General features: G+C 36.0%; 1 protein-coding gene across 1 annotated transcript in view; it reads left to right on the forward strand.

The window, feature by feature from the left end:
• Positions 1–18,859, forward strand: part of BDP1 (B double prime 1, subunit of RNA polymerase III transcription initiation factor IIIB) — a 95,674-nt gene that overhangs the window by 4,567 nt on the left and 72,248 nt on the right. The window contains 6 exon segments of the mRNA XM_059418029.1: positions 2,197–2,306; positions 3,319–3,378; positions 5,150–5,278; positions 6,391–6,524; positions 7,644–7,738; positions 15,732–15,786. Coding sequence (XP_059274012.1) covers positions 2,197–2,306; positions 3,319–3,378; positions 5,150–5,278; positions 6,391–6,524; positions 7,644–7,738; positions 15,732–15,786 — 583 coding nt within the window.

Here is an 18,859-nt window from a genome sequence, read left to right on the forward strand (position 1 = left end):
GGGAAAAATTTGCACGTATGTGTAGAGTCCGTCTTCTTCCTTTTTTTTTTTAAGACTATCTTTTAATCTTAAAGATAGGTTATTTTTTGAAAAGGGCACTGTACCAATAGAGAAGCATATAAATCTGCAGTTAGATACTTAAGATTTGAATCTTAGAGTCGTTGCTTACTATGTAACCTTGCAAAATTTAATTAATTTTTCTGTGTCCTCATCTGTAAAATAAGACTGATGATAGTATGTATCTCATTGGAGGTTGTAAAGATTAGATGAGCTTATACGTGTAAAACACATTTAGACTACTTTTCTGCTGATAGTAAGAGCCCAAAACATGTTAGCTCTTATTCTTAAATACAGAATGCCCTTTTTATTTATTTATTTATTTTAAAAATTTTTAAATTTTTTATTAGCACATAATGTATTATTTGCTTCAAGGGTACAGGTTTGTGAATCATTAGGCTTATACGTTTCACAGCACTCATGATAGCACATACCCTCATCAGTGTCCACAACCCAATTACCTTATCCTTCCTCCCCAATCCCCCAGCAACCTTCAGTTTGTTTACTGAGATTAAGAGTCTCTTATGGTTTGTGTCCTTCCTGGTCCCATCTTGTTTCATTTTTTCCTACCCTCCACGACTCCCCGCCCTGCCTCTCAAATTCCTTACATCAGAGATACTATATGATAGTTGTCTTTCTCTGATTGACTTTATTTTTTTTTAAAGATTTTATTTATTTTTTGACAGAGAGAGAAATCACAAGTAGGCAGAGAGGCAGGCAGAGAGAGAGGGGGAAGCAAGCTCTCTGTTGAGAAGAGAGCCTGATTCAGGGCTTGAACCCAGGACCCTGGGATCATGACCCAAGCCGAAGGCAGAGGCTTTAACCCACTGACCCACCCAGGCACTCCTCTGATTGACTTTTTTCGCTTAGGATCATACCCTCTAGTTTGATCCACGTCATTACAAATGGCAGGATTTGGGTTCCTTTTTTGATGGCTGCATAGTATTCCATGGTGTGTGTGTGTGTGTGTGTGTGTGTGTGTGTGTGTGTGTTTATGTATATATGTATGTATATACATACCACATCTTTATCTGTTCATCTGTTGATGGACATGTAGGCTCTTTCCATAGTTTGGCTATTGTGGACATTGCTGCTATAAACATTTGGGTGCACATGCCCCTTCGGATCACTACATTTGTATCTTCAGGTTAAATACCCAGTAGTGCGATTGCTGGGTTGTAGGGTAGCTCTATTTTCAACTTTTTTTTTTTTTTAAAGATTTTATTTATTTATTTGACACAGAGAGAGAGATCACAAGCAGGCAGAGAGGCAGGCAGAGAGAGAGGGGGAAGCAGGCTCCCTGCTGAGCAGAGAGCCCAATGAGGGGCTTGATCCCAGGACCCTGAGACCATGACCTGAGCCAAAGGCAGAGGCTTAACCCACTGAGCCACCCAGGAGCCCCTATTTTCAATTTTTTGAGGAGGCTCCATACTGTGTTCCAGAGTGGCTGCACCAGCTTGCATTCCCACCAACAGGGTAGGAGGATTCATTTTCCTTTCTCTGCATCCTCGCGAACATCTGTCATTTCCTGACTTATTAATTTTAGCCCAGAATGCCCTTTTTAATTAAGAGGAAGGCGCTTAACATGGTGCTTTTTATTCTATTACATTTGTGAAGTACACATCACTGTTTTACACAGATGGAAATAGGCTCATAGATGTTACTTGCTTTGTGTCAAACACCAGTGGGATTTGAATCTGTTCCCCTAAAATTGAAGTCTTTCCAGATGTTCTATGTTTATTGAATCTGCTTAGGTAGGGGAACTAAAAAATTAAACATTTGCTTCAAGAATTTTATGAAATTCACAGAAATCCAATTCACTGTAATGTTTAAAAAAAAGGCTGTATGTTTATAAATTCTTAGTAAACTCCTATAGTTAGAAGACATTTGTATGATTTATACATTGAGCTTTTGTCCAGTCCTGGAGACTTTTGTTTTTAAGGTTCCTTGATGCACTACAACTTTTTAACATTCACTTGAAGAAATTTTTCCTTAAATTAGGAATAATTGTGGTAGGAATAATATTAAATCACTTGGAATGAATGCAGCAGTGAGCTATACCTAGGAGTATAGTACATGTGAAATTCTTCCGTATTTGTAAAATAAAAGTGGATCTTTGTATGTGTTTGCGTGTAATAGAGGCAATGGAAAAACAAGTATGCCATAAATGAAAGTCAGAAGCCACCAGATCGTTCAAAAATGACTATGAGAGATTTCATATATTACCTGCCAGATAATAATCCAATGACGTAAGTAAACTTTACTTGTTTTCCTTTCTTAGAGTGTATAGTGACTTAAGTATCACTTTTAGAGTAGAGTTTCAGTGTTTTCCAAAAGCATGTTGATAAGATTTATAGCACATACAATGTTCTTTTAGAGAGAATTTTTTAACAAAACTTAGTGGTATTTCACGTAACTGCTTTCTTGGGATGGTATCCTTTACTTCTGAGATTAAAAAGTAAGTTTCTTTTCCTATATTACTAAGTTGTTGTAAAACCAACTAAACAGCTTTTCTCTAATAGATATTACGGATTCTATTTCTTGTACACTATAACCTGAATCTAAAGGAATGGTCTGATTTTTATGCCCTACCTCCTAATTAAATATAGTGGCATTTGATTAACAAGTTCTCCAAGAACAAAGCTTCTTTAATCAAGTTAGCCTGGAGAAGGAGATGGTTTATAATAAATTTCAGTGTATGTTCTTCATGGTTTAGCCGGTGGATATAGGAATAGTGCCATGTTTTCAGTATAGCCTTTTTCAGGTTCAGCAGGGTCTTTGGCCCAGTGAAGGAAGGGCCAAAGACCTAGGTTTTGCATTATTTTACATCTAAGGGTTGGGAGAAAAGCCACGGCTGAGTAGCTTTAGTCCTTAGGACTAAGAGAGCCTCCTTTTGCTAAGGAATTAGAGAGTAAAAACATTCTCTACTTAGAGTGTAGCAAATTATTTATCCTTTTTTTTTTTTTTTTTTTTTTTTTTTGTTAAAGTATAATGTATTACTTGCTTCAGGGGTACAGGTCTGTGAATCATCAGATTATTTATACTTGATGACAAAAGTTTTTGACTGAGAAATTGACTCTTGGACCACACACTGTCATTAATAATGATGTTATGATGTATCATTAAAAAAAACAAGTTAAAATAATTTCTTTCTTGGTGATGGATAGAATAGACATGATGTGTGAATTACTTAAAAGAATTTTTTATATTAAATATTAAATCTTTTTACATATTTAAAAACAAGTGTTATTTATTTGTTAGTTCTTCCCTGGAGCAAGAAAAGAAAACTGAAAAATCTTTGACACCAGTCCAGACAAGAGAGTAAGCATTTATCGTACTGTTTTGTTTTTTTTTTTAAATAAATTCTTTGGGGGGTAGAGTTTTTAAAAAATGAAATCAAATAATGCTTTTTGTTATAGTCAAGTCACATGGGATAGGAATGTTTAAGTAGAATAACAAAAATAAAAGTTAATGCTTGATTTAAATCAAAATGAAAGGTCCACACTGTTTGTGTATTATATATGGAAATGGTCAGTGGTATGATTTCAGTTAAAGCTTTCAGAATTAAAAAGGATTTTGTTTTGTTTTAGAATAATGATATAATACAGTTGTACAAAAACCACAGGGAACAAAAGTATACTGAGAAAAATCTTCCAAATCTGTTTTTCTGTCTTCTTGTTCTTCTGTGGAGGCAACAAATGTTACTGTTTTTTTAATGTATCTTTCTAGTTCCATTCTGTGTATCTCCAAATAAGCATGCATATATTTTTCTTTTTCCTTTTCTTTCCTTTCTTTCTTTCTTTCTTTCTTTTTTTTTTTTTTAAAGATTTTATTTATTTATTTGACAGAGAGACAGAGGTCACAAGTAGGCAGAGAGGCAGGCAGAGAGAGAGGGGGAAGAATGCTCCTTGTTGAGCAGAGAGCCTGATGTGGGGCTTGATTCCAGGACCCTGAGATCCTGACCTGAGCCGAAGGCAGAGGCTTAACCCAATGAGCCAACCAGGCACCCCTCTTTCCTTTCTTTTTATAGTTTTGATGCCAGTAGAGAGTCTGTTGTTGCCTTCTACGCTGCACTGTAATGTTCCCTTACTACTAGGAAATGTCTCCAAGAGGCTTCCTGGGAAGTTAATGTAGTTTTGAAATTCAGGATGGGGGGATTATGGAAAATTGCCAGAAACATTGGGATTTTCTGGTTGTTATTTCAAAGGTTATTAAGTAATGATTGATGTTTTGCTTAGAATTTATATTGTTTTAAAGCAAAAGTCTTAGACTTTATAATAGGCTATATTTTTATAGATTTATGGGTTATGTTTGCTTATGTAAAACCTTAAGAAGACCATGTAGTTGAATGTAAGGTATATGGTATTCAGAATTATTATTTGGGAAACTGTGTTTAGCTTCTTGGTCTGCCTTTATTGTTGTGAAATCTAAAGCAAAGATTATTTATCTACTACAAACCTCAAATGGGTTTGAAAATACTAATGCATGGGGGCCTGGGTGGCTCAGTTGGTTAAGTATCTGCGTTCAGCTCAGGTCATGATCCTGGTGTCCTGGTTTCCAGCCCCACATTGGGCTCCCTGCTCAGTGGAGAGCTTGCTTCTCCCTCTCCCTCCCTTCCTCTCATGCTCGTTTGCTCGCTTTCTCTCTCAAATAAATTTTTAAAAATCTTAAAAAAAAAAAAAGAAAATACTAATCCCCAAGGATTGTTATGAAGAGTTAATAGAATGATCTGCAAACTAATGCTTTATAACTGTAAGGGGGGTGTGTGTGTGTGTGAGTGTATGTGTGTGAATTCCCCAGTATCTATTTGGTTTATCTGATACTCTGTTGGAACAGAGAAGATGAGAGTTTTTTTTCTTTATTTTCAAAAGTGAGTTTCTTTATTTTCAAAAAGTGAGGCTTTTTAATAAATGCTACTGGATAGAATTAGAAAAATCTTATAGCCCTGTCCTTAACATGAATTTTTTCATTTAGGTTATAGGGAAAGTTGGAAATAGAAGGTAGAATTTGAAGTAATTTATTTCACAAGTTCATAGTATTCAGAAAATACTTCTCATGGATATATGAATTATCCTGTCTTTCCATTTGGTAGGCAAGAAGGTAAGAGTACTCCTGATACTGCAGATAATGAAGAACTAGAAGAAGAGGTGGATGATGGGCCATTGCTGGTTCCTCGAGTAAAAGTGGCAGAAGATGGTTCCATTATTTTGGATGAAGAAAGGTAAGTTTAAAAATCAAAAAAGACTGTGGTTTCAAACCTGAGAACAAATGTGCTTTGTTTAATGAGAGAGAGTGTTTCCGCATCAGTCATTGTCACTTAGACACTGATTTTTTAAATTTTTGTAACAGATGTTGTAAATGGAAAAGTGAGTTAGATTCATTTATAATTTTTAGGAATTTTTATGCTATGTTTTACATGAGAAGATAGTACTCTTGATCTATCATCCATTAGCCTACCATCCATTGTTTACTATCTTTACTGGTAATTGGGATGAGCTACTGAACTAATCATATGCTGGCCTCTACTGATGATAGATTTCAAAAATTGTCTTGAAGTCAAAATTCAAGACTACCATGTCTTATTGTCTGATAAGTAATGAAAATGGAACAAATCATAGGTTTAATATTCTATGATTTCTGTTTTGACAATGTTTAATTCACCTTGTAGTTTAATTTTTCAATTATAACATTAAATTTTTCAAATTTGACATTGTGGACTTTGTTGTTTGTCCAAAGTATGTTTTTTAAAAAAGAAAATAAATTCATAGGTAGTAAATAAATAGGAAAAGGGTGATAGTCTTCCAACAGTTTAGTTAGTTAAAAAGTCTTTTTATAGCATATAAAATTCTATGATAATTAAACATTAATGCAATACTATTAGTAATTGTTTTTGTGTGTTTTTATTGTGATAATGATTTTACTGGCCATTAAATAGTTAAAAGCATTTAACTGCTTTGTGTATAGGAACATAGAACATTATTATCAAAAACTTATATTTCTTGATATTTTCTGATGGGTCTAGTATAAGAAAATGGATATTAAATATAGGAGACATTCAGAGGTTAATAAAACATAATTTTTTGGTGGCTCAAAGATAATGTGTAAATTTTATATTGCTGATAAGGATTTTGGAAAAATGTTAGCATTTATATTTATTCCTGGGCAATCACATTTCAAGTGAAAATTAATAGATTCTTAGAAAATATGCATATCTCATAATTATACTTTTTTGATATGATTCTGACATGGCTTCAAAAGATAACTATTCAGATATCATTTCTTTTCTTTTTTTTGCTTTTAGAGCAGATCTATTTAAAAATGTGTCTTTTTCAGTTTAACTGTAGAAGTTTTAAGGACAAAAGGTCCCTGTGTGGTTGAGGAAAATGATCCCATATTTGAACGTGGTTCTACAACTACATATTCCAGCTTTAGGAAAAACTATTATTCTAAACCATGGTCAAATAAAGGTAACTAATTTTCATTTTATTTTATTTATTTATTTATTTATTTATTTTTTAAAGAAGATTTTATTTATTTATTTGACAGAGAGATCACAAGTAGGCAGAGAGGCAGGCAGAGAGAGGGGGAAGTGGGGTCTCTACTGAGCAGAGAGCCCAAGGCGGGGCTCCATCCCAGGACCCTGAGATCATGACCTGGGCCGAAAGCAGAGGCTTAACCCACTGAGCCACCCAGGCGCCCCACTAATTTTCATTTTAAATTGTATAGGTTATTTATTTGAAATAAAGTGAATTATTTTCTGTAAGTAAATAAAACACAAACTGTATTATTTTCTCTATAGCTACTTTTATTGGCACCTTCCAGTGAGGCTCCCTCTCCCAATATTATAGAACTGTATTTCTGGCTTTATCTTAGTATTTTAGGAATTAGCATTGTGGTCATCTGGGCCGGAATTTTCCTGTCAAATCCCTGTATAAAAAATAACATTTTTATGGAAAATTATTAGTGTTTTTAATACTCATAATAATGTTATACCTTCGTTGTATAATAAAGTTTGTAAAAATTAGGCTGTTAAAAAAGCTCGTAATACCTATTGAATGATATTGCTTATTCTTATAAAAATAATGCAGGTTGTTTTGGGAAAAAAGTAAAAAACAACAGACTGATACAGGGCAACAAGAAAGATTCTATACTTCCCTCCTCTGACTTCCCCAATCCTATTCTGTTGAAGTTACTTCTATTAGTAGTTTCTTCTGTGTTTTTTTTAAGCTACTTTCTTTCCTATACTAATTAGTGCATCTCATTTGCTTCCATTAAAGCGATAATTTATTGGCTGTGACTGACAGTTTTGGTCACTTGGAGACCAGAATGTTGTCGTCTTTTTTTTTTTTTTTTTTAATTCCAGCTGCTTTGGTATGAACATGCAAATTTCTTTTATCATGTTTCTGTATAAAAGTTTAGAGGTATTTGAGATTCATCAAGTTCTTTGCAACAAAATTGAAGATTTCTTAAATAATATTTAAGTACTCTCAAATTTATTAACTCAAAATATATACTTAATCTAAGATTTTTTTCCTCTGACATACTTATATTAATTTTCATTCTTTCTAAATCTTTTATTTTTACAGAAACAGATATGTTTTTTTTAGCCATCAGCATGGTAGGAACTGACTTTTCTATGATCGGACAGCTTTTTCCTCACAGAGCAAGGATAGAAATTAAGGTAAAGTAAACTCATTACATTCACTGATTGGAAAGGTCCAAAAATTACTATTTTTTTTAACTTTATTTAAATCTCAGTCCATCCTTGTTCACTACAGTGTTTTGGGTAGAACTTTCCCCTTTATAGCTCAGAAAGTAATGAAATGTTCCTCAATTCTAATATGAGTACATCCTCCTTAGTTTTAGCACATTATCTTATTTAGGTGTTGCCCACTTCGGAAATGGATTTGAGGGAGTACCAATAAAACCAAAGAAATTAAGATAAAAGAAGAACTAAGTAATGAGGAGGGAGAATAAATATACCAGAATATTTGGGTTAGCTTCTGAACACAATGTGTTTCTGAATTCCTCAGAAGGCATGGAGAGAAACATATTAAGTTAAATAATTCTCAATCTGAATTAACCATTGTTTTCCTAGGCTACCTTAACTTTCTGGACAGTTGGGGACACTATTAACAACAACAGTGGTGTAAATTAGTGCTTTAATATGCCTGAAAGAATAAGCATTCTCTGTTTTATTGTTCATTTTGTGAGAAACTGAATTACAGGTTTCCTGGGATAGAGTGCATTTGAGTGCACTATGTTGCTGTAATTTTCTCTCTCTCTCTTTTTTTTTTAAGATTTTATTTATTTATTTAACAGAGAGAGATCATAAGTAGACAGGCAGGCAGAGAGAGAGAGAGAGAAAGAAGCAGGCTCCCTGCTGAGCAAAGAGCCCAATGCAGGACTTGATCCCAGGACCCTGAGATCATGACTTAAGCCGAAGGCAGAGGCTTAACCCACTGAGCCACCCAGGTGCCCCTGTAATTTTCAATTTCCAATTGAATTTTCAGTTTCCAATTCATTTCCAATTTATAGTGAGATCTTTATTCAACCATGGGTTTTTTCTTTCATTAATTAAAAGAATATTAGGAAATTTTTTTTTTTTTTGAACTAGACTGGGCATGGATCCTTTGCATTTGGACTATGTACAGTGTAATGGTTATTCTGTTTCTGCAAAAGACGAAGAATTGTTCATATTATTTATGTTCCTTTTCTAATGATCTTTGTAAAGAACAAAATGTTAAAGCTAGAAATTGTCTAGGGGAACTTTCTAATCTGACTGATAAATTTGTCACTAGACTATTTCTCTCAAAAATTATTTAGATTTCTCCCCTAAGTTTAGTATAGTCCCTACAGGTCTTTGGGTAAAGTATAGAAAAGTGAAAATAGACTAGTCAGTCATATTGATTTTCAAGTGTTGAACCAGACTTGTATTATCTTTTTGTATGTTGAATTTTACTTTATTTCCTTGAGGGTTTTTTAATTTTAATTTTTATTTATTTATTTTTTTAAAAGATTTTATTCATTTATTTGACAGATAGAGATCACAAGTAGGCAGAGAGGCAGGCAGAGAGAGAGGGGAAGCAGGCTCCCCGCTGAGCAGAGAGCCCGATGCGGGGCTCGATCCCAGGACCCTGATATCATGACCTGAGCCAAAGGCAGAGGCTTACCCACTGAGCCACCCAGGCGCCCTTAAATTTCTTTTTTCATTTTTGTTCACAAGGGATATTCTGCAATTTTTAAAAATTCTTTGTCCAAAATGTTTTGGTACTAGGATTATGCTGGTCATAGAAAATGAATTGGAAAGTGTTCCTTCTTTGAATGGATTTAAGATTAGTGGTGTTTCCCCTTTAATGGTTGATAGAATTCAACAGTGAAACCATCTGGGCCTGTAATTTTCTTTGCAGGAAGAGTTTTGATTATAAATTCAATTTCTTTAATACCTATAGGTATACTCAGATTTTCAGTTTTGTCTTGTGTCAGTTTTGATGCTAAGCTTTTTAATTTATAGGTGTGACGTTTTCATACTGTTTACTGAAATTTTTAATGTGTGGTGGATAGTCTTCTTTGATCAATAATTGATGTTTTTCTTTTCTCTTTTTTTTACCTTTGTCTTGCTAACGGTATTTTGACTTCCAAAATCTTTTTAATGAACCACTTTGTAGCTGTAAGTTTTCAGTTTTTTGTGTATTCCCAGTTTTTAACTCTTTAATATTTCCTTTCTTCTGTTTACTCTGCTTTTAATTTTCTCTTTTGCTAGCTTCTTAAGATGAAATTTTAGGGGCCCCTGGGTGGCTCATTCATTAAGCATCTGCCTTCGGCTCTGTTCGGCTCCCTGCTCAGTGAGAAGCCTGATTCTCCCTCTCCCTCTCCCCTTACTTGTGTTCCCTCTCTTGCTGTCTCTCTCTCTCTCTGTCAAATAAATAAAATCTTAAAAAAGTTAGATTGATTATAAGCTCTTTTTCTTTCCTAATTAGACATTTAAATCTATACATTTTTATCTGAGCATTGCTTTAGTTGCATTTCATAAGTTTTGATAGTTTGTTTCCATTGTTCAGTTAAAAATATGGTCTAGTTTTCTTTGATTTCTTACTTTACAGATCAGTTATTTAGAAGTGTGTTGTTTAATTTCCAAATATTTGGGACATTGCTAAATGTCTTACCGTTTTTTAACTTCATTCCATTGTGAATGTCAAATAACATAATCTGTAAAATTTCCATCTTTCTGGAATTTAATGAGGTTTATTTTAAAACCTTTCATACTTAGTATTCCTGGTGCACTCACTTGAAATGTGTGTGTACTCTGTAGTTGTTGCATGTGTTATTTAGTTCTGTCAGTTAACAGAGAATTGACATCTGCACCATGATTATAGATAGATTGGCCTGTTTCTATGCTTACATCTATTACTTTTTGATATATATGAAGTTCTTTTATTTGGTGTGCTCATTTTTACTATGTTGTTGAACTGATGATACATCATTTGTCTTTCCCTTATTTTATTTAGCACAATGCTTTCAATGTCCATTTGTGATGTTGCAAATAGCAGAATTTTTTTCTTGATGGCTGAATAATATTCCTATACACACACGTATGTGCCACATTTTCTTTATTCATTTGTCACTGGATTGTGTTGGCTGTTGTAAATAATGCTGCAGTGAACATGAGGATACTATTATCTTTTTACTATAGTGATTTTATCCTTTCAGGTCAAGATCCAGAAGTAGAATTGCTGTATCATATGATCATTTTATTTTTAGTTTTTTTGAGGAGTACCCACGCTGTTTTCTGTGGTGGCTCCAGCGATTTATCCAGTCTGACACTCTACCTTTTAATTTAATCTAATTATAAATTGCATTTCTGACTGAGATGAGGAAGTATTCATTGAATTCTTATTTGACCTTTGATAAAAATAAGACAAAATGTCTGTTGTACATTTCCAGGTAATAATTGATTTACTGTAATGTGATAATTGATATGATTGGACTTAAGTCTACCATCTCACTATTTCCCACTTAACCCATCTGTTTTTCAGTTCTCATTTGCTGCCTCCTTTTGGGTTATTCAGATAATTTAGTGTAATTTTCTCTCTTGTACCATTTTACTTTTTTTTTTTTTTTTAAGATTTTGTTTATTTATTTGACAGACAGAGATCACAAGTAGGCAGAGAGGCAGGCAGAGAGAGAGGAGGAAACAGGCTCCCTGCAGCGCAGAGAGCCCGATGCGGGGCTCGATCCCAGGACCCTGGGATCATGACCTGAGCTGAAGGCAGAGGCTTTAACCCACTGAGCCACCCAGGTGCCCCCCATTTTACTCTTTATACTTCATACTCCACAAGAATTAAGCTCTTAAGAGTACATTCTATTTATCTTTCATCTTTTGTGCTATTATGCGTTTCATTTTTACATTACCCAATTTTATGTCCAACTTATTTTGGCTTACAGTCTTTTATCTTTAAAGGGAGTTGAGCACAAAAGAGAAACTAGTTCTAATTTGTAGCCATGTTTAATATTTAGCCACCAATTTTGATGCTTTGCATTTCTTTTTGTAGGTCTGAATGTCAGGTCAGTTGTTGAAAATTTCTCTCAGTTTTGATTTATCTGAAGTTCTCTGTTTCAGCTTCACTTTTGCAGGATATTTTTACTGGATATGTAGGTGGTTTGAAAGTTATTGCTTTCAGTGTTCTAAAATTGTCGTTCCATTGTCCATTGGCTTCTAGTATTTCAATCAGTCATATTTATGTTATTCTTTCCTCGTATGTAATAAATTGTTTTCTGTGGCTATTTTTGAGATTTTTTTTCTTTAACTCTGGTGTTTAGCAGTATGGTTATGATTTGCCCAGGGATAGTGTCTTTTCTATATTTTTTCCACTTTGTTCTTGCTCTCTGGGACTCCATTTATATGTGTTTGGTTACTAAAGCTCTGTTTGTGTTTTTCTGATTTTTTTTATATTGGTTTCCGTTACTGTGTTCACAAGTTGACTAACCTGTCTTCTTTCTTCAGTCTGCATATAAGCCCATTCAGTGAATGCTTCATTTCTCATGTTATAGTTTTCATTTCTGTAATTAATACTTGGTTATTTTTCTTAGTTTCCTTTCTTCTGCTGGGATTTCCCTATCTATTCTTTATTTGCCTTTAAATTATTGAACATATTTATAACAGGTGCTTAAACTTTCTTGTCTACTAATTTCAATGTCTATGTCATGTTGATCTATTTCTGTTGAGTCTCTTTTTATTTCCTTGTGTATCACATTTTTCTATCTTTTGTCATGTCTTACGGAGTTTTTTTTAATTGAGTACTAGACATTGTGGATGGTATGTTTGATAATGTCTAGATTATGTTTGTTTTTTTCCTTTGAAGAGTGTTGTTTTATTCTAAAGGGTAGCTAATGTTCTCCCAACTCTCCTTGTTCCTTTCAAGGCTTGGTTTTAGGCTTTAATATGGCAAATCTAGACTGGTCCCTATTCTAGGTTTCTCATCTGAATCATAGAAAATAATTTGAATTACTGTTTTCTATGTTCTCCAAGGACTACCATATTAGTACTGTTCTAGATGCACAGGAGAGAAGGTAATTCATTATGTATAGGGGATGTTTTAGGGCATTAGGATTTAATTTTGCTAGAACCACAATTGAGAAAGGCTGCTGTAAGACTGTGGTCCTTATCTCTAAGGACTGTGGCTATTCTGGTGACTGAAGTAAACAGGTATGAACTTCCCATTTGTGTGGGCTAAGATTCTCTCACCTCATTGTGTTGTCTGGCTGCTACTATCTTTCTTCTGTTCTCCTTCCTAGTAGAGAACAACCCCTTCATGGAGGGGTTGTTCTCTACTAGGCCTTATGATTTGGGCACGTGGAACCCAGATGTAGAATAAGGACCTGTGGGATACTTCTACTGGGCTTGGGAGGCTCCCTCCCCTCCTTTTTTTTAAAAGGTTTTATTTATTCATTTGACAGACAGAGATCACAAGCAGGCAGAGAAGCAGGCAGAGAAGCAGGCAGAGAGAAAGAGGGAAGCAGGCTCCCTGGGATCATGACCTAAGCTGAAGGCAGAGGCTTTAACCCACTGAGCCACCCAGGCACCCCTTGGAGGCTTCCCTTTTAAATAGCTGTCTTTTCTCTAGAACCCCTGAAGATTCTCTATCTCCTTAGCTCAGTGAAAGTTCTGCTCCCTTTGGCCTTTATTTCCTTTTCATTGCTTAGGAAATGTAGCCCAGTCAGAGAGCCAGGGTGAACACTGGTACATCTTACGTGTTTCCATTCTCTCTGGAAATGTGGGATTGTGGTTTTCTTCGCTCTTACCATTGTTCAGTGTTTGGAAATAGTTGATTCATTTAGTCTGGAATAGTTCTTGCCTATAAATTCAATGGAATAACAATTTAAACATTTAAAACATTTAAAAATTTTTTTAAATTGTTCTCAGTTATATTCCCATTTAGGTAAAATATGGTGGTGTTGTTTTAAAATTGAATAATGCCTAAAGCCTATTTGCATTTCTTTTAGGATGTTTAATTTAGTGATGATAGCCTGTTGAGGAGATGTTTAAAGAATAAAATAATCTTCATAGGAGAAAGATGATGATCTTTGAAAAGTTCTGTGTTACTTGGTAATAAGTTTTATGAAGAAGATAAAGATTGGAAAAGAAGGGTAACCTATAGATGAAAAGATGTTGAAGTTCTATGAAGTTTTAAAAAAGTGGGCCAGGTTAAACTGAAGAGTTTAAAGATGTGCCCTTGAGTGATAAACAGTAAGGAAACGCAAGAAAGTGTGTTTTTTAAAAGACAGGTTAGTGGTTAGGTTTTTTCAGAGGGAAGAAGGGGGCCACGAAGTGCTGCTTCTAATTGTTCTCTGTTTTTGTCCAGTAAAAACTTTGATTTTTATATTTTCAGTAAAAACTTTTAGACTGCTGATCTGTAGAAGGGAGAGATTAGTGATTATTTACTCCTCCAGGGTATGTGTGCATTTTTTGACATTCTCAAACACAGACTTTAATGACTTTTGGATGGAATCTTTTTTTTTTTTTTAAATTTTATTTATTTATTTGACAGAGAGAAATCACAAGCAGACAGAGGCAGGCAGAGAGAGAGAGAAAGGGAAGCAGGCTCCCTGCTGAGCAGGGAGCCCGATTCGGGACTCGATCCCAGGACCCCGAGATCATGACCCGAGCCGAAGGCAGCGGCTTAACCCACTGAGCCACCCAGGTGCCCCTTTTGGATGGAATCTTAAACTTTAACTATCTCCATCTTAAAGTAATCTGGAGTGCAGCTGAGAATGATGCAATCTTTAGTGCTCAGATAATCAAGAAATGTTCCTTAATATAAAGATGGTTCTAAAGATAAACTGCCTGATTCAAAAATTGCTTAGTTGTTTCTTTACAGTCTCTCTTCCATGTCATAAAGAACATTAAAATAATAACAAGATTTTAACTTGATGCAAATATATTAGTTTTTAAAAAACTAATAGTAGTTAGCTTAATTGATTATAGTTTGATCTATTACCAGGCTAATTGACTTTATTTATTTGTATTATCTATAAACTTCACTTCTATTGCTGATTTATGCTGTTGATTACAAGGAGGTTCAGATTATAAGGAGGTTCAGGAGGTTCAGAAGTTATTTTAAAAAATTTTTTCATTTGAGAGAGAGAGAGACAGAACACAAGCAGGGGGAGAGGCAGAGGAAGAGGGAGAAGCAGACCTCTCACTGAGCTTTAGAACCTGACGTGTGGCTCAAACCCAGGACCTGGAGATCATGACCTGGAGATGATGACCTGAGCTGAAAGCAGATGTCTAACCATTTGAGCCACCTGGGCACTCCTTTCATTATTTAAAGCTGGAGGCTTAAGCTGCTTGCCTCTGGGCAAAGACATTATTATTATTATTTTTTTAAAGATTTTATTTATTTATTTGACAGACAGAGATCACAAGTAGATAGAGAGACAGGCGGGGTGGTGGGGAGCAGGCTCCCTGCTGAGCAGAGAGCCTGATGTGGGGCTTGATCCCAGGACCATAGGATCATGGGATCATGACTGGAGCGGAAGGCAGAGGCTTTAACCCACTGAACCATGCAGGCGCCCCTGGGCAAAGACATTATTTAGGATAGAATCATTTGTTATTATAAGAATTTTATTTTAATGTTTATTTTTAAATGTAATCTTTACTTTTTTTGATACTCTTTTCAGATACTCTTTTCTATTTAAGATTTTATTTATTTATTTGAGAGAGAGAGAGAGAGCACAGGCACAGGGAGCTGCAGAGGGAGTGGGAGAAGCAGGCTCCCCACTGAGCAGGGAGCCTGACATGGGGCTTGATCCCACAACCCTGGGATTGTGACCTGAGCCGAAGGCAGATGCTTAACTGACTGAGCCATCCAGGTGCCCCACTTTTTAATTTTTTTAGAGAGAGACACACAAACACACACACACACGCACACAAATGTACATGTGAGCAAGGGGGATGGGCAGAGGGAATGTGTGTGAGAGAGACTTTCAAGCAGACTTCATTTATGCCCGGTGCTGAGCCTGAGCAGGGCTTCATCTCATGACCCTGAGATCATGATCTGAGCTGAAATCTAGAGTTGGATTCCTAACTAATGAGCCACTCAGGCACCCCTGTAATCGTCACTTTTTTAATGGGAGAAAATTACTATAGGTTTTTTTTTTTCTTTTATTAACAGAACAAATTTAAACGTGAGGAGAAAACAAATGGATGGAGAATAGACAAAGCCTTTCGTAAGTATTAATATCTCTTTTACAACATATCACTTGGAGATCGTAAAAAATGACCAGTCTTTTGTGTTTAGTTCCATTGTGTTTTAGATTTGTTTTGTCTCTTTATTGTCATAGGAAGAACAAGACTGGAGCTTTTTCTCTTGAGGAGTGCAGGTCTGGGAACTGATAACAGATCTGTAGCGAAGGGAGTGGATAAGCGAAAACATCAAGAAGCAAGAAAGCAGAGCTCTGAGTTCCAGAAGTTATAGAGGAACTGAGATAGAGAGATCTCATGCTGGGGAGGGGCAGAGAAGGAGGGAGAGAGAGAATCTAATGCTGACTCCCCCCTGAGCACCTGACGCAGGGCTCGATCCCAGAACCCAGAGATCAAGACCTGAGCCAAAATCAGGAGTTGTATACTCAACTAGCTGAGCCACCCAGGTGCCCCCCGAAGACACCATTTCTAAATGTTTTTTGTTTTGAGGAAACTGTATTCAAGAAATTTCTAGAAGAGCTTACACTATAGATGATTCATTCTTGTGGACATTCAGTAAACAATACTGAATATTTCCTGTGTGCTAGTTAGTATTCTAGGCATTGGGGATATGATGGTGAACAGGGCGGATGAGAAGGTTGTTGTTAGAGCCATAAGTCTAATTGAGTGGGGGAAAGGATAAAGTCAGTAAGCATCATTAATTGCAGAAAGTGAGTAATTTCTAAGAAAAAGAAAAGAGTGGGTGAAGAGTGGATGTGTAGATCAAGTTGTCAGGAAAGTTTTGTTCGAAAAGATGGCATGTGAATTTATACCTGATTTGAAACAATGATACATATTTTTTAGCTTTTAAGTAATAACCTCATTGAAATGAACATTTTTTATTTTTAAGTCTGGAGGAAAACATCAAGGGATCTGACCGAAAAACAAATTTGAATGCATTGTTAAAAATAGTGCCTGTAGTAACTCCTGGCTAGCTCAGTCAGTAAGAGCTTGCAACTCTTGATTTCGGGATCATGAATTAGAGCCCCATGTTGGGTGTAGAGATTACTTAAAAAAAAAAAAAAATTTAAAGACAGATAAAGATTTGATACCAGGCGCTTTGGGTGGGTGGGTCAGTCGTTAAGGGTCTGCCTTTTGCTCAGGTCCTGATTCCAGGGTTAGGGGATTGAGCCCTGCCATTGGGCTCCCTGCTCGGTGGGAAGCCTGCTTCTGTCTCCCCTATTCTCCCTGCTTGTGTTCCCTCTCTTGCTGTGTTTCTCTCTGTCAAATGAATTAATCTTTTTTTAAAAAAAGGTTCAGTACTTTAAAAAAAATAAAGTAGTACCTGTATTCTTTGTCTGGAAGACAGTTATCAATGTTTCATGATAAGTAAATGTATTCAGTATCCATTTGCTGGAGTGCTAATCTCAGAACAAAATCTCAAGTGAGAACTGATAATGTGTTTACTTTATGAGTAGGCACTAAGGCAGGTGACTGGACTCTACACCCAATGTTGTGTTGGGCCCTTATGACTTCCAGGAATGACTCCTGGAATATCTGGATTTTTTTGGTCCTCAGCCTCCTCCATTTTGGAGAGGTAGTCCTGAAATCGTATTACATTTAGTGCATTATAATAAGAAAAGAATCTATAGATCTGCAGTTTTTATGGGGGTGTAGAGGCATTGTTAAAATCATTATAATAGAAAACTGTTAAATTCACTGATTTGGGTGCTTTATAGTGGAAAATTAAAAAAAATTTAAAACCTCAATTTTTTTCTTTTTTTTTTTTTTAAAGATTTTATTTATTTATTTGACAGAGAGAAATCACAAGTAGATGGAGAGGCAGGCAGAGAGAGAGAGAGAGGGAAGCAGGCTCCCCGCTGAGCAGAGAGCCCGATGCGGGACTCGATCCCAGGACCCTGAGATCATGACCTGAGCCGAAGGCAGCGGCTTAACCCACTGAGCCACCCAGGCGCCCCTCAATTTTTTTCTTTTATAACATTTTCAATTCCTTTGAGAATTTTTTTTTTTTTTTAATTTATTTATTTAGGGCGCCTGGGTGGCTCTGTGGGTTAAGCTGCTGCCTTCGGCTCAGGTCATGATCTCAGGGTCCTGGGATCAAGTCCCGCATCGGGCTCTCTGCTCCGCAGGGAGCCTGCTTCCCCCTCTCTCTCTGCCTGCCTCTCCATCTCCTTGTGATTTCTCTCTGTCAAATTAAAAGAAAAATAATAAAATCTTTAAAAAAAATTTATTAATTTAAGCATTTTCTAGGTCTAGCTTGGGGCTTTAACTCACAACTCCAAGATTAAGAGTTGCATGTTCTACCAGCTGAGCCAGCCATGGGCCCCATCATCAGAGAATGATTTTTTTTTTTTTTAAGATTTTATTTTTTTTATTTATTTGACAGAGAGAAATCACAAGTAGGCAGAGAGGCAGGCAGAGAGAGAGAGAGAGGAGGAAGCAGGCTCTCTGCTGAGCAGAGAGCCCGATGCCGGACTCGATCCCAGGACCCCGAGATCATGACCTGAGCCGAAGGCAGCGGCTTAACCCACTGAACCACCCAGGTGCCCAGAGAGAATGATTTTAATGGTGTATTTTTCAGAATCATTTTTGTGGGTGGTCAGAACAGAAAAAGACTGGGTCCACAATAGACAGGGCCTTCAGGAATTCCAGGTTTGGGCTTGGTTTTTTGAGGCTGATTTGTTTTTGTTATGGTATATGCCTCTATTTCTTTCTTGAAGATTTTCTTTATCTACTTGACAGAGAGAGCAAACGAGCACAAGTAGGTGAGCAGCCGAGGGTGAGAGAGAAGCAGGCTTCTTGCTGAGCAGGGAGCCCACTGCGGGGTTCAATCCCAGAACTCTGGGATCATGACCTGAGCTGAAGGCAGATAGTTAACTGACTGCCACCCAGGCGCCCCTATATACCTCTTTTTCTGAGGCCATGTTGTAGTCATCTTGCAATTAAACCAATCTTGGGGCTTATGTATATAAAGCACAATTTCTTCTACATTCACTGTATTGTTGGATATAGATATTAGGCAAGGATTTGACTCCTGTAATGGATTCATTCCTGGTTTGTTCATGGCTTGCTCTTTTTCTTTTTCTCTTTCTTTTTTAA

Source organism: Mustela nigripes, chromosome 12, assembly GCF_022355385.1.
Source record: "Mustela nigripes isolate SB6536 chromosome 12, MUSNIG.SB6536, whole genome shotgun sequence".
NCBI lineage: Eukaryota > Metazoa > Chordata > Mammalia > Carnivora > Mustelidae > Mustela > Mustela nigripes.